Source organism: Scyliorhinus canicula, chromosome 4, assembly GCF_902713615.1.
Source record: "Scyliorhinus canicula chromosome 4, sScyCan1.1, whole genome shotgun sequence".
In the NCBI taxonomy this organism is placed as follows: Eukaryota; Metazoa; Chordata; class Chondrichthyes; order Carcharhiniformes; family Scyliorhinidae; genus Scyliorhinus; species Scyliorhinus canicula.
Window position 1 is genome coordinate 240,080,343 of NC_052149.1, and position 14,695 is coordinate 240,095,037.

The 14,695-nt window shown below is 48.2% G+C and overlaps 1 protein-coding gene across 8 annotated transcripts in view; it reads right to left on the bottom strand.

The window, feature by feature from the left end:
- LOC119965495 (protocadherin-1-like) overlaps positions 1–13,948 on the bottom strand; it is a 453,693-nt gene extending 439,745 nt beyond the window's left edge. For 3 of the 8 annotated variants that reach the window (XR_005460523.1, XR_005460524.1, XM_038796354.1), the window contains exons 1-2: positions 13,383–13,948; positions 7,880–10,873 (exon numbers count right to left, since the gene is read on the bottom strand). Coding sequence is in view for 6 of the 8 variants with exons in the window: in XM_038796354.1 (XP_038652282.1) it covers positions 7,880–10,849 (2,970 nt within the window). In the remaining 2 variants the exon portion in view is untranslated. The remainder of the gene's footprint in view (positions 1–7,879; positions 10,874–13,382) is intronic. The other 5 variants (XM_038796350.1, XM_038796356.1, XM_038796355.1 and 2 more) reach the window with 3 other exon arrangements.
- Positions 13,949–14,695: the final 747 nt, after the last annotated feature.

A 14,695-nucleotide genomic window follows, 5' to 3' on the forward strand; every position in this document is an offset into this window, starting at 1 on the left:
CCCCCCAATCATTTTAACAGAAATGAATATTGAGCGGTGGCCAAAGCAATGTCAGTCAAGGCAGATTTTTACCCCAATATTTTCAACTCAGGTTGCCAAAACCATTTGCCCTCTTCTGGCAACAGCATGAGTGTAACTAGGATTCACAATTCTGTAGCCGTTTCTGTTTTGGCAATGCAAGCATGAGAAACCAGCCAACTAGCTTTTTACACACTGCAATCCAGATCCAGCCACTGATGTAGACGTGTCTCTAAGGAGAGGACGGACAAGAGAGAAAACTGGGGACAAATAAATTCTAATCAACCATGCACAAACAGAACAAGTGAATCATAAAGGCATCACTGCGATCTGGGATGGACAGGCGAGCACCAAATGACCTCACAATGGGTCAGCAGTTACAACACCAGGCAGCAATTCATTACTCCTGCCCTCTTACACATGCACTGTTCAATTGGAATCCAGTGATGCATTTCCAGATTATAATCTGAATTATTTCTCCCCCTGGCATTGCACAGTACATTAAAATTGACAGGGGGGTCATGAAAGTCAAAGACCCTGAAACCGACAGTAACGAACAAAAAAGGTTCAAAAGCCAAAAATGCTCTGCATGTTTTATAACAAAGATGTCGCAATCAAGTTCTGAATTACTTCAACTGTCACTCAAATGCTTTCATGCATCACCAGAGGTCCTGACTATTTCTTTACCATTTGCCCCGGGCAAGCTATAATCTGCACATTGCGTTCTCAAAGTCGGAAAGAGCTGAATACAAAAACACTCTTTCATAGCAAGACAGGGGTCTGGTGAACTGCTGAAGGTTCTTTCACTCCGCTGTCAAACATCCATAAGCCTCAACTACGACTGCGTGCAAGTCTCCCCCATCTCCACTCATGTGGAGCTGTATACTTATGAGGAACAGATGTTAAAGTGTCTTGCTTACCAACATATTACAACCCGTTTAGAGAAAACAAGCCCTGAGCAGCATCAACATATGGACTGGTGTCCACATCATCATTAACTGCTTGCTGTGCAAGCCTGTTAACTGGGACACCCTGGTGGAAATTCAATCATCCCATTTATCAAATCCCATCCAGTGGGCACGGCACAACAACACAGATCTTCACTCACTCTGAACCACTGATCCGGATGAAAAATAAGCCCTGTAAATCCCTGTCCCCTTTTGAGTAGTTGATGGTGCGAGGGGAGCATTTTAACAAGGCCTCGAAAGAAGGACGTTTTCCAGTTTCAAAAAACTCTCACAACATTGTTCACAACAACATATTTGGAAGCAGTTGTAAGTTTGTTCAGAAGGCGTTGGTTTGAGGCTGAGATAGCCGTCCACAGGCGTCCAGTGCTGCTCCATCCTGGTCAAGTGGGGTTCGGTAGCACATGCTGCCAGGTGATTGGGCACACGATAGCCACATTGAACCCTGACCTGACACCTGGGAGTCTGCGCACAGACCATGGTCCAGCAGGGGGCCACAGTACAGCGGTCTGGTGAGGGCATTTGTATTTTTCTTCCTAGACAAGTGTGTAAGGCCCAAGATGGCACTCTTTCAGCCACACCAGCTAAGAATGGGCTACTTTAGTGCAAATGTAGTTTATCCTTTGTATGCAACACACATTCAGCTGGCTTTAAATGAACACAAACAGAACACTTGTCTGGAATACCTTACATTCAATAGAATCCATCTGCTCCATTCTCTCTTTCACTAAGATTTGTATTTATATCGCACCTTTCCAACCTCAGGCATCCCAAAGTGCAGGGGCGGCATGTGGCACAGTGGTTAGCACTGCTGTCTACAGTGCTGAGGACCCGGGTTCGAATCCTGGCCCTGGCTCACTGTCCGTGTGGAGTTTGCACATTCTCCCCATGTCTGCGTGGTTTTTAGCCCCACAACCCAAAGATGTGTAGGGCAGGTGGATCGGCCACGCTAAATTGCCCCTTAATTGGGAAAGAAAAATTGGCTACTCTAAATTTATTTTAAAAAGGAGTCCCAAAGTGCTTTCCAGCCAATGACGTGCCTTCAAACAACTGTAATAACTTTGCAGCAAAGGAAACATGGCAGCCAATGTGCACGAACAGCAATAATGAGGAAAGATGGTGACAGTTTTAATGTCACTCGACTATGGGTCCAGTCAAATGGATTCAAATGTCACAACGATAGATGGTGGAATTGTATTTCAGTAAAATCTGGAAATTAAAGCTCAGCTTAGTAACAGTGACCATGAAATGGTCAATTGTTGCAGAAACCCATCTGGTTCACTCATGTCCTTTAGGGAAGGAAATCTGCCACCTTTACCCGGTCTGGTTTACACGTGACTCCAGACCCGCAGCAATGCGGTTGCTTTTAAATGCCTCTCTGAAATGGCTGAGCGAGACGCTCAGTTCAAGGGCAATGAAGGACGGGAAATGAAAGAGAAAATGCTGGAAAATCTCAGTAGGTCTGGCAGCATCTGTAGGGAGAGAAAATAGCTAACGTTTCGAGTCCGATGACTCTTTGTCAAAGCCCAAGGGACGGGAAATGAATGCTGGGCCCGGTCAGCGATGTCCACTACCCATGAAGGGATATAAAGATTGGACAATCTCTTTTTTCTCAGTGATGTGTAATGAGGGACACATGTCTGCGACATTTTTCAAAATCGTGCCGCATCTCATCCAAAAACAGTACCGCTGACAGTGTGGCACCCCCTCCCCAGTAGATGCAGATTTCCAATACTTTTCAAATGTCAACAGGAAAATACAATATTCAAATATTAAACAGATGGAAACCATCTAGCTGCAAAGAAGTGAAAATCTATTCAGGTTTGGCCTTCAGCTGCCATATTTAACAGCACGTCAATAGTGGACATTTAATGCAAAAGCAATAGGATGGAGCAAATATCAATGGTGTTTAAACAGGCGTCAGCTTGGCCCAATAGTAGTGCTGTCACCTTGGGAGTCGAACAGTTGTGGGTTCAATCCCCAGGCAAGGGATTTGAGTATGCTTCCAACAGTGGTGGAACCTCAGAAGTATTTCATAGTCATAGAGCACTTTAGGGAATCCTGTGGTTGTGACAAGCATTATATAAATGCATGTCTTTATTTCTTACAGTACTGAGGAGGGGCTGAATTGTTGATACTTGCCAACTCTGCTGTGAGACATTTATGACGAGGCCCCATCTTAGGAACATAGAAACAGGAATAGGCCAGTATAGCCGAGCCCATCCCATCGTCCAATGAGATCATGGTTGGTATATGTCCCAACTTCCAACATCCACCTTTGCCCCACATCGCTTAATACCTTTGATCAATCACAGTTTTAAAATTAACAATTGATCTGCTTGGGCAGAGGGTTCTGAACTTCCATCAAGCTTTGTATGAAGGTATTTCCTAATTTAACTTCAGTCTGCTCGATGAGGTGAAAGTAGAAGATTCCAGTAATCCACCATGCATACTGGTGCTCACGAGCATCAAGAGAAGCTACACTCCTATGGTCATCACTTGCTCTTAGGCTTGCTCAGGGAAATGGAGAGAGTTGGGACCACATGGGCTGCACGTGTTCAGGAAGATGCAACACAGCTTTCATTTTGGCAGACCAGGGAATATTCCGCAGCTTTTTTTTTTGACAATGGTGCAATGGACTAAACAAAAAAAAAACACAGGCAAGATTTATTATAATCTGGGATCTCATCATTTTCTGTTAACAGACTGGTGTTACTTCAGCGATGGACTACTCTCTAATCAATGAGAGTACAATTAATGTCTGCTTCTTATTTACTTTCAATTAAAAAAGGGGTTTAGGGGAAAGTGATTAATAATAGAATCCAATCAAATACTGTTCACTATTTTATATTCACATGCTAATAATAATCACGTTCCTTTGTATGTTCATGTCACATCTGAGGTGCTGCTGAGGAATGTTGCCGGGGTGACAGGGTAAAGATGGGTAGACAAAGATAGGCAGAGCTGAGTTAGCTGATCATAGTCCCACGGCACAGATATCGTCACTGAAAACTCCAGTTTCCTGTAGTTTTAAAAAGCAGGGAATCAGCAGTATTTGCATACATCGCTGCTCACTTGCTGACTCGCATAGTGTTTATATGTGGAGAATAATATTTCATCCATATCTACCTGAACATCTGGAGAGACCCCAAAAATTTGGAGTCAGCGCATTTCCCCAGCCTTTCCAGCATTAAATGAGCTAGTCTTTCAAGGACAAGGGTTACACCGCAACCTGCTGTGAAGCACGAGGTAGAGTATCAGGTAATCAGACTTGCAAGGCGAGCATTTCTGGATTTCAACCAAGTCAAACACCTCAGAACTAGCACTCTTCTCTCCCCCAGAGTTGCACCTCAAAAGAAAAATAAAATCAAACAGCTTCGAGCTCAACCTTTCCCCACATCCTAACAGTCAGAGGATATATCTTTAGCCGGGTCATTTCACGTTTGTCTTCTCAAGTGTGAAAAATGAAAGAAAAATGTTCACTTCCTCCAGCCTAAGTACAAAGACGGCCGCCGATCTTTCAAAACTTTGGTTCGCAAATACTTTGGAAAGATTAAATGCAGCCTCACTTCTCTCCTCCCCTACTTAGTGTTTGTCATGGACAAGATCCCACAATACCCCACACCTTCTCACAAACCACAGAATTACCCCTCACCCCCTTCCTTAGACTGGTTGCAACCACCTTATTCCTCCACCTTCCACGTTCCTCATGAGTGATAAGGAACCTCTCTTTTCACACACCACTCACACTCTGTCAATCAATGATTCTCTTCCCATCAGCAAAATCTTAGTGTTGTCTTCTTAACCTCACTGTAAATTAGTCAGGCCAAGGGCTCCGTCAAACCCCCAAATCCCCGCTCTCGACAGATATTGATCCAGTTCCTTTTTTGAAATCAGAAGTGAATCAGCAATGACTACTTCTTCTTGGCAGTAGGTGTACATTGGGTTTATTTATTCCTCATCAGATCACTGCTGAAAATACTGTAGAAAGCAGCAAAGAGATGAGGCAGCTTCCCACAATTCGACAATACCATTCAACACCAATGTCAAAATGGCGGCTCTCAAAATAAAATTTTTAAAAAAGAAATGATACAACATTCCAATCCTCGATTCTAGTTTGTAATACAGATTAAAGCTTTTTTTGGGAGGGTTTTATGAATCTTCGGTTTTACTATTTTTCATCTCACTGGTAACATGATCTTGACCTCCATTTCCTTCTCTCTCCTTGAACCCTAAATCAGTGCCCATGCTCTGACAGAGCATCAGACAGCCTTCCAGAACCTTAAGCTTGTTACACTTCACGCAAATGCTTGCACAGGCAGTGTCAACAGGCTATTCAACTGCAAAAAGCATCACAACCTGTTCTCAGGCGCAAGAGTCATGCGAGAACAATCAGGGACGCGGTGAATGGACAGCTTGCTGGTCCAGGGGTTTCTGAGGCCCAGTTCTAGCGCCTCCTTTGCAGCCCTGACTGGGATCTGCTAATGCAGCACGGTAAACGCGCCTGGCTTCCCGTTCATCTCCCTGGTGAACTGCTCAGGCAAAACGAGACCCTGTTTGACCTGGTGTTTAATACCCACCTCACTTCCGAAACATCACCAGGACCTGCTCAGCGCCACCCACCTCCATCCTATCTCTCACCCCTGCTGCCGAAACCCTTGCTTTTGTCAACTCCACACGTGGTTTTTTCAGCACCTTCCTGTTAGCTTCCCCGCTCTGCAGCCCATTCTGATGCCAGCTTGATCTTCAGGTCCATCGCTCTGAGCTTTGCTGACTAACCTTTCCGCCCCGTCCCTCATCGCACTGAATTTAATGTCTTGCCCCATCTAATCCTGTCGCAGCACAGACTTCTGCTGCCTCCGCTATTCTGTGTCACCTTTCACACTCTTCCACTCTCCATCTCTCACTTCCTCTGCACACCCATATCCCCACAGCAGACAATCGTGTCTCCTAGACTGAAACTTCAGAATGCACCCCTTTACGTCTCCACGGAGAAACTCTTTCTGACTGAGTGCTTAGTGACCAGTTCTTTAATCTATTTTTCCCCTCCCCCAAAACAATCCTTGGGAATATTCAGCACACATTGTCAAGGTGTAAGCTGTGACTTGGGGTATCCTCATGGTTTGATAGCTGGAGTCTCTGGCTGAGGGATTAAATCCCTATCCAGGGATTTGCGCACATACTCCAGGCTGACACGGCAGCACAGTACTGTCGGAGGTGTTGCCCCGTCAGGGGTGAAATCTTTCAGAAGAGAGGTGAAACCCAAGGTCACGTTTGCCCGCTTAGGTGCATGGAACAGATCGCATGGCAATTTTTTAGCAAAGGAGTCCATTAGATTGCTCCTGGTGTCTTGGCCAAGATTGATCCTTGGGCCAACGTCATACACAAAAAAAAACAAGATTCTCTGGTCATAATCACATTTCTATTGATGGAACCTCACTGGATGCAAATAGGCTGCTGTGTGTTTCCGACAACATTAACTACACTGCAAAACCAGTCCTTTGGTTGGAACACACCTTCTGATACCATGAAACATTGCGAAAGGCACTCAATGCAAACTCAATGTAAATGTGGCTTGCAAAGCCCATTGCAGCAGCAAGAGCTCTTTACTCTCTGAGTGAGTAAGGTTCACTGCCTTTCCACATTACATTTGCACGCTGAAATTAAAATACAGGTTAAGTTAGTCAGATCAATGGATTATTACGCCAGGGAGAGTGTGTCTACGCAAAGATATTATGCTCGGCAATTGCCCAGGACATACAATAAACCCACACTCTCAGCTGAAGCTTCAGCACTGACATTACAGGCACTTAATATGTAGCAACACCACCAGCAACTATCCAATATCATTGGTTTAGGCAAGATTCCAAATTCAGTCACTACATTATACATTTATTGCAGTAACGGGTTATGTACTAATGAAAGTATAATTTAGTAATGTTGCTGTGAGTATCTATATTATATAATAAATAACACGGCAGCATAAATATTAAACTGATCTGTACTACCACCAGAAGGAGACTGTTGAAATTTCAAAAAACATGGGTGTACCACAATGCATTTAACAAAATGATACCATCTGCAGTGAAATCTGATAAGCCAGCTTTTTAAAAAAAAATTGAATTTGCAGCATTATATCTTCCTGTGCGCAGAAATAAATTAATTCAATGCTGTACTTTAAAAATTATATTGTCGACACAGCTCCATTGCTTCCGATTAAGACAGCAGTGGTGGTGGGTTCCGACAAAAGGTGGCTCCATTTTATAAATAAAACACTGTTCAACCTTTAAGCACTGTGTTTGCCGCTCTGTTTTACATGGAGAACCGGTTTTGCAAAGACGCTGACTAAAAGCATAAATGGGGTCACATATTTATGAATGAGTAACGGCCACACGAGTATTAAAAGAGCATTTGGACAAAGGAAAATCAGTTTGCCAAGTTGCTTTGGATCAGTTTAAAGTTCCAGGCAGGAGCTGCATGTGTAAATTCTGGTCATTTGATTTAAAATGCTTACTTTCACACAAACATCTCTTTATCATCCTGACTGACAAACCAACACAAATGAAGTTGCAAATTGGAAATGGTCTGATTTCATAAGCTTTGTGTGTTTATTTTAAGAACACACTGTACATTAAAGTGTTAATATTACACAAATGGAAACCCAAACAAACAAGAAACTGGATTTATATTGTACAAAGAACATCACACCCAGGATTTTATTTAGTGAAATTACGCATCAATGGCGCCACATTACTCAAAGAAATAGAGTCTGACATTTAAAAAGAAACTTATTGAGGGGTTTAAATATCGCTCATTGCACAGTCAAGTCTGCCCCAGCTCAAACCATTGATTGAAAGGACTCATTTTGTACCACTGGCATTTAGAAGCATGCCTACCTGCTTGTTGTACTTTGGAGGATTGGCCTTGTAACTGTAATCAGAGTACTGGTCGGAGCCAGTCGAGTTGTTGTCCCCAGTTCCAACGAAAGTATTGGTGGCCGGGAGATCTTGCACAACCTGGTGCTTCTTCCCAGCGGTGGGTGACTGCGGGTGCAGCTGAATGGATGGCAGAGGGGAGTTTGACCTGTAGTGTCTCCCAAGGTCAGGGCTCCCTGGGTTGCAGTTCAGTGGCAGATGAATCCGTGGACTGTCACTGCTGGATTCATTTATCAGGTTGAACTGTAATCCCCTTTGGGTGCCAGTCTCGTCGTCTTCCAGGGGTTTGGAAGGTTTTGGAGGTTTGTTCTTCTTGATTTTGTGCTTGATGTTTTTATTGGTCTGTTTTGGAGTGTATAGATCCTTGCTCTCTTTCTTACCAGCCTGATAGCCACTCTTGGCTTCCTTCTGTCTGCAATAGCGAATCAACACCACAATCACAATCACTAGTATGACTGCAATAATCCCAGCGATCACGCCAAACAAGACGTTGCTTCGTTGCTTACTCTTCTCGTACTCAGGATCTCCTGCAATATCCACGTCAAGTGGTGTATTGAGGCTGTGGCCCACCAAAGCCTCCACAAGGCTCACGTTTCCCATTGAATCGTTCACATATATGTGCACTAGGGCTGTAGCAAAGCGAGCTGGTGTCCCCCTATCTGTCACCCTAACCACAAGCCGGTGCAACCCGTAGTGCCTCCGCAAAATTTCCTTCTCCAGTGTCACGCTTCCTCCAGGAGATACCTGGAAGAGGCCAAATGGGTTTCCACCTACGATACTGTATGTCAAGTTGGCATTGGCTCCAATGTCCATGTCTTCAGCCTTTACCTGGTCCACTTGTGCCCCTATGGTAGTGCGGAGATTTATATGCTGGAAGGTTGAATTGGAAGGTTGGGTGATGAAGGGAGTATTATCATTTTCATCTAAAACATTGATGGTCACACTGACGTACGCAGACCTGGGCGGTGTTCCACCATCTACTGCCTTCAATTGGAAGGTGTAGGTACTTTGCCGTTCTCGGTCAAAAGAGACACGGGAAAGAATAGTGCCGGTACCATTTTGTATCTCAAACTCACCATTGTCAGGATCCACAAACAAAGTTACTTGGGCATTCATGTCCTTATCTGCATCCGTCACAGTTACCATGCCGACCGGACTAGATGGAGGCAGATTTTCTCGTACTGAGAAACTGTAGCTATTCAGCATGAATTTGGGGTCATTATCGTTTTCATCCAGAACATTGACTACCACTGTGGCTGTTCCCTTAAGGCTTGGGGTGCCTTTGTCTGCGGCAGTTACCCTGAACTCATAATGCTCCTGTTCCTCGCGGTCAAGGATGGAGTTGACCCTAATCTCTCCAGTGTCTGGATTGATGTCAAACAAGCCCTGGGTGGAGGGGTCTGGGGACAGAGAATAGGTCAGTTCTGCATTGCTGCCACTGTCAGCGTCTGTAGCCTCTACTTTGACAATGGGGATGTAAGGCTGGTTGTTTTCATGCAGAGAGACCCGGATAACGTTTTGCGTGAACACAGGGGCGTTGTCATTCACATCCACCACCTGCACTTTTAACGTGTTGCTGCTGGATCGAGGTGGATTGCCCGAATCGACTGCCACAATCTCGATCAGGTATTCCTGGACAGACTCGTAATCCAGAGGGGTGGTGGTCTGCAGGAAGAATTTCTTCTTTCTCTCACTGCTGGACTCGCTGGCTGGTTTCAGCTGGAAGGGCACATCCCCGGCCACAATGCAAGTGACGGCCGCGTTCTCACCTTCATCCCGGTCTGAAACCTGGACCAGCGCCACCGGGGAATCGATGGACACGTCCTCATCGATGTTGGCCACCCCATCCTTGTGGGTGACCAGCCCAATGCCCCGGATCTCGATACTGGGGGCATTATCGTTCTTGTCTCTGACAGTGATGATCACTGCAGCCCTGTCCTGCTTGGGGATGGGAGCCTTGTCTTTGGCATGAACAAAGAATTTAAATTGGCTGACCTGCTCGCGGTCCACAGGCCCTTGCACGGTGATCCAGCCACTGTTCTTATCCAGGCGCAGTAACCGCCGGGCACTCTCGGCTGCCTGGGCAAACGTGTACTCGATCTGGGAGTTGTCACCCAGGTCCATGTCAGTGGCCTGCACCTGGAGGATGGAGGTGCCAACTGGGCTGTTCTCTTCCACTGTGCCCTCGTAGCTGGACCTCTCAAACTTGGGGGCATTGTCGTTGATGTCCAACACGGTGATGCGGAGGATGGCAGTGCTGGCGCGGGAGGGCTTGCCCCCGTCCACCACTCGGATGGTCAGGTCGTAGGTATCCCGCTGCTCCCTATCCAAGCGGCCAGTCACGATCAGCTGTGGAAGCTTCTCCCCGTGTTCCTCAGCCACCTGCAAGCTGAAGAGCTCGTGGGTTTCGGTGCCAAGGAGCTCATAGCTGGCCACTCCATTAGTGCCAGCGTCCCGATCAGTGGCAGTGGGGATATTGACGATGGTGCCTGCATTGGTGTGTTCAGGGATGGATATGGAAATGACGGGAGAGCTGAAACTGGGAGTGTTGTCATTGATGTCCAGGATAAGGACCTTTCCCTCCACCAGCACCGGGGCTTTGTAGTACAGAGTATCTGTCACCGAAATCTCAAACTCCAGGAAGCACTCCATGGGGCTTTCACAGGTCATGTCCTCCCTGTTGATGGGGGTCTCGGTCGTGTACAGGTTGCCCCCTGTCTCGTCCACCCGCAGGAAAGGCTTGCCAATCTCCAGTTTGAAGAGTCTGTTATTCTTCTCCAAGCCTCGGGTCTCCCCCGGGTTCCCGATCAGGGTGTTGGGAGGCTGTTCCTCGGGGAGAGAGAATTTCACTGAGTTCTGTGCCTGGCACACAGGAAGGGGCCACAGGAACAGAAGGAGCCACAGCAAAGCGGGGACGCAGGGTAAATCCATGAGCTTCAGCGAGGATAGTCCGAGCTGGGGAGAGAGTGGGGAGGCAGAGATTTCAAATCAGCAAGAAAAGTGAATCCTTAAAAAAACAACCCCCATTTCTCAATTGTTCCCGTTTAAACACCAACACCGAGTGCCCGATTTCACCCTGCACAACACATTAGCACCGACACTGGCATTAGCTTTAAACAGCAGAGACACACACACACACCGACAGACACACGCACACAGACACACGCACACACACAACACACAGACACACACACACAGACAGACACACACACCCAGACACACGCACACACAGACACACACACAGACACACACACACAGACAGACACACGCAGACAGACACACACACACACCCAGACACATACACACAGACACACACAGACAGACAGACACACACACACCCAGACACACACACACACACACACAGACACACACACACTCCCAGACACACGCACACATAGACACACACACAGACACACGCGCACACACACAGACAGACACACACACCCAGACACACGCACACACAGACACACACACAGACACACACACACACAGACACACACAGCCAGACAGAAACACACACACCCAGACACACACATACACACAGACACACACACACACAGACAGTCACACACTCCCAGACACACGCACACATAGACACACACACAGACACATGCGCACACACACACACAGGCACACACATACACACAGACATACATACACACGCACACAGAGACACACAGACAGACACACCGACAGACACACGCACACAGACACACGCGCACACACAACACACAGACACACACACAGACAGACACACACACCCAGACACATGCACACACAGACACACACACAGACACACACACACAGACACACACACACCCAGACACATACACACAGACACACACACACACACACAGACAGACACACACTCCCAGACACACACACACATAGACACACACACAGACACACAGGCACACACATACAGACAGACATACATACACACACAGACATATACACACACACAGACACACACATACAGACATACACGCACACACACGCACACAGACACACGCACACATCAACACAGGCACACAGACACACATGGGAACCAGACCCTGTATTTCTACCGCGGAATATATTCCAGGAGTTTACAAAGCAAGCTGTAAAATAGACTGGATCCGGCAGAGAGATTGTTGGAGATTCTCAAGCTCAGAGCCAGAGGGGGTCAGAGAAACCCCCTTTCAGTGAAATGCGCTGTATGGCAACGGCCTCCCCAGCGCCGCAGACTGGGAACTCACTGAGAGATCACAGGGAAGGCAACATAAACCTCAGCACCAATCTCCCAGCGTCCTGGCACACAGACTTCCCGAGGAGTGTCTGAGCTGGGGGTATGTGTGTGTGGGGGGGGGGGGGGGGGGGGGGGGTAGGCAGAGAGACACACACACAGAGGAAAGACAGGGGGGGCAGGACAGGCTGAAGCAGGGAGAGTGAATCAGAGACTTACGGAAGAGAAACGAGGTGGACAGCGAGGGAGAGGGAGAGAGGGGGTCACGGGGGGGGGGGGGGGGGGGTGGAGAGGCAGAGGGAGGCAGAAAGAGAGAGACACACAGGGAGACACAGAGGGTGAGAGACAGAGAGAGGGAGACACAGGGGGAGAGAGATACCGAAGGAGAGAGACAGACATACAGAGAGAGAGGGGGGAGAAACAGAGAGAGATACACACAGAGAGAGGGGCAGGGAGACAGAGATATATATACAGAGAGAGGGAGAGACAGAGAGAGAGGGAGAGACAGAGAGAGGGAGAGACAGAGAGAGGGAGAGAGAGAGAGGGAGAGACAGAGAGAGAGAGATATACAGAGAGAGGGAGAGACAGAGAGAGAGAGATATGCAGAGAGAGGGAGAGACAGATAGAGGGAGAGACAGAGAGAGAGATATACAGAGAGAGGGAGAGACAGAGAGATACAGAGAGGGAGAGACAGAGAGAGAGAGAGACAGGGAGAGGGAGAGGGAGAGACAGGGAGAGAGACACACAGAGAGGGACAGAGGTGTGGACACAGAGGGAGAGAGAGAGAGATCCAGAGAGGGAGAGAGACAGAGGGAGAGAGAGACACAGGAGAGAGGACAGAGAGAGGGAGAGAGAGGCACAGAGAGAGGGACAGAGGGAGAGAGACAGAGAGATCCAGAGAGAGGGAGTGAGAGGCACAGAGAGAGGGACAGAGGTGCAGAGACAGAGGGAGAGAGAGAGAGAGAGAGAGCGAGACAGAGGGAGACACAGAGGGAGAGAGAGACAGAGAGAGAGTTACAGAGAGAGGGAGAGAGAGACAGAGAGAGGGAGAGACACTGAGAGGGACAGAGGTGCAGAGACAGAGGGAGAGAGACGGAGGGAGAGAGCCCCAGTATGTGTTCCACAGGCTGGGGACAGAGGGTTCCGTCAACACCAAGCGATGGTGGCGCGGGAGTCGGCAGGTTACATTCCAAAAAATAAACCCGACAAGTTATTGATAAAGCTGGCACACATTCCTACCTGGAGAGTAGAGTACACAATATCTCTCAGTCTGACTGCAAATCGAAGCTGTGTGAAGCACTTCTCACTTCTTGCAGATTTGACCAGACCCCAGCGGCGATTTCCCCTGAACCCTGAGGTTTTGGAAGCAATCCCTATTCCAGACCAACTCCCAGCATTTCACACCAGCTCTCCCTCTGCAAGTGGCAGCTCCGCGATTGAAGCAAAGCCGCTTTCACAACACTGGCTGCTGCTTGAGAAAGGCTGCGATGTCCCCAGCAACTAAAGCAAATCGCTCCATCAGAGAGAGAGGTGCCAGCCTTTAACACAATCTCAAATAAACTGCTTATTGCAACCTGCAAATACTGCTTACCTCACTCAGTGTGATTCAGCTGCACTGTGTGTGCCAGTGTGTCTGTGTGTGTGTGTGTGTGTCTCCCTCTCCCTCTCTCTTCCTCCTCCCTCTATCTCCTTCATTCTTCCCAATAAAACTGAGTCAGTCTCGCAGTCCGCCCTGCGCGTCACACACATTAACTAAGTCAGCCTCAGCTAACCCAGGGAGAGGGAGGGAGGGGTGTGTGTGTGAGAGAGAGATGGGGGGGGGGGGGGGGGGGGGGGATGATTCACCCGAGTCAATAGCCACACTTGTTTTCAATAATAAACTCTCTCCCTGCACAGACACAAATAACAGCGGGGGGAGCAGCAATTTCAAACCCAACCCTTCGCAAAACAACCGACACTAGCTCAGCAAATTGAGAATTCAAACAGACTCAATTGATCAAAATTAGGCTGATCGCCTCTTTTACAAATCTGGATTTAGATAAAATATCAGTGATGAGCAACACTGGCTGTGGTTTTCCCCGCATTCCAGTGAATCCTCAGCATCAGTGCAGCTACATCGCAGCTTCGCCCACGCACACTGCCCGCATTTCACACAATATCCCCTTCTGACCACCTCCAACACACTAAACCCCCCTGGAGCTACCCTCCGTCCGCCTCCCTCCCTCCCTCTGCCTCCCACCCTCCCTGCCTCTCCCTCCCACCCTCCCTCCCTCCCTCTGCCTCCCTCCCTGCCTCTCCCTCCCACCCTCCCACTCTGCCTCCCTGCCTCCCTCCCTGCCTCTGCCTCCCTCCCTCCCACCCTCCCTCCCTGCCTCTGCCTCCCTCCCCCTCCCTCCCTCTGCCTCTGCCTCCCTCCCTGCCTCTCCCTCCCTGCCTCTGCCTCCCTCCCTGCCTCTCCCTCCCACCCTCCCTCCCAGCCTCTGCCTCCCTCCCTCCCTCCGTCCCTGCCTCTCCCTCCCTGCCTCTGTCTTCCTCCTCCCTGCCTCTGCCTC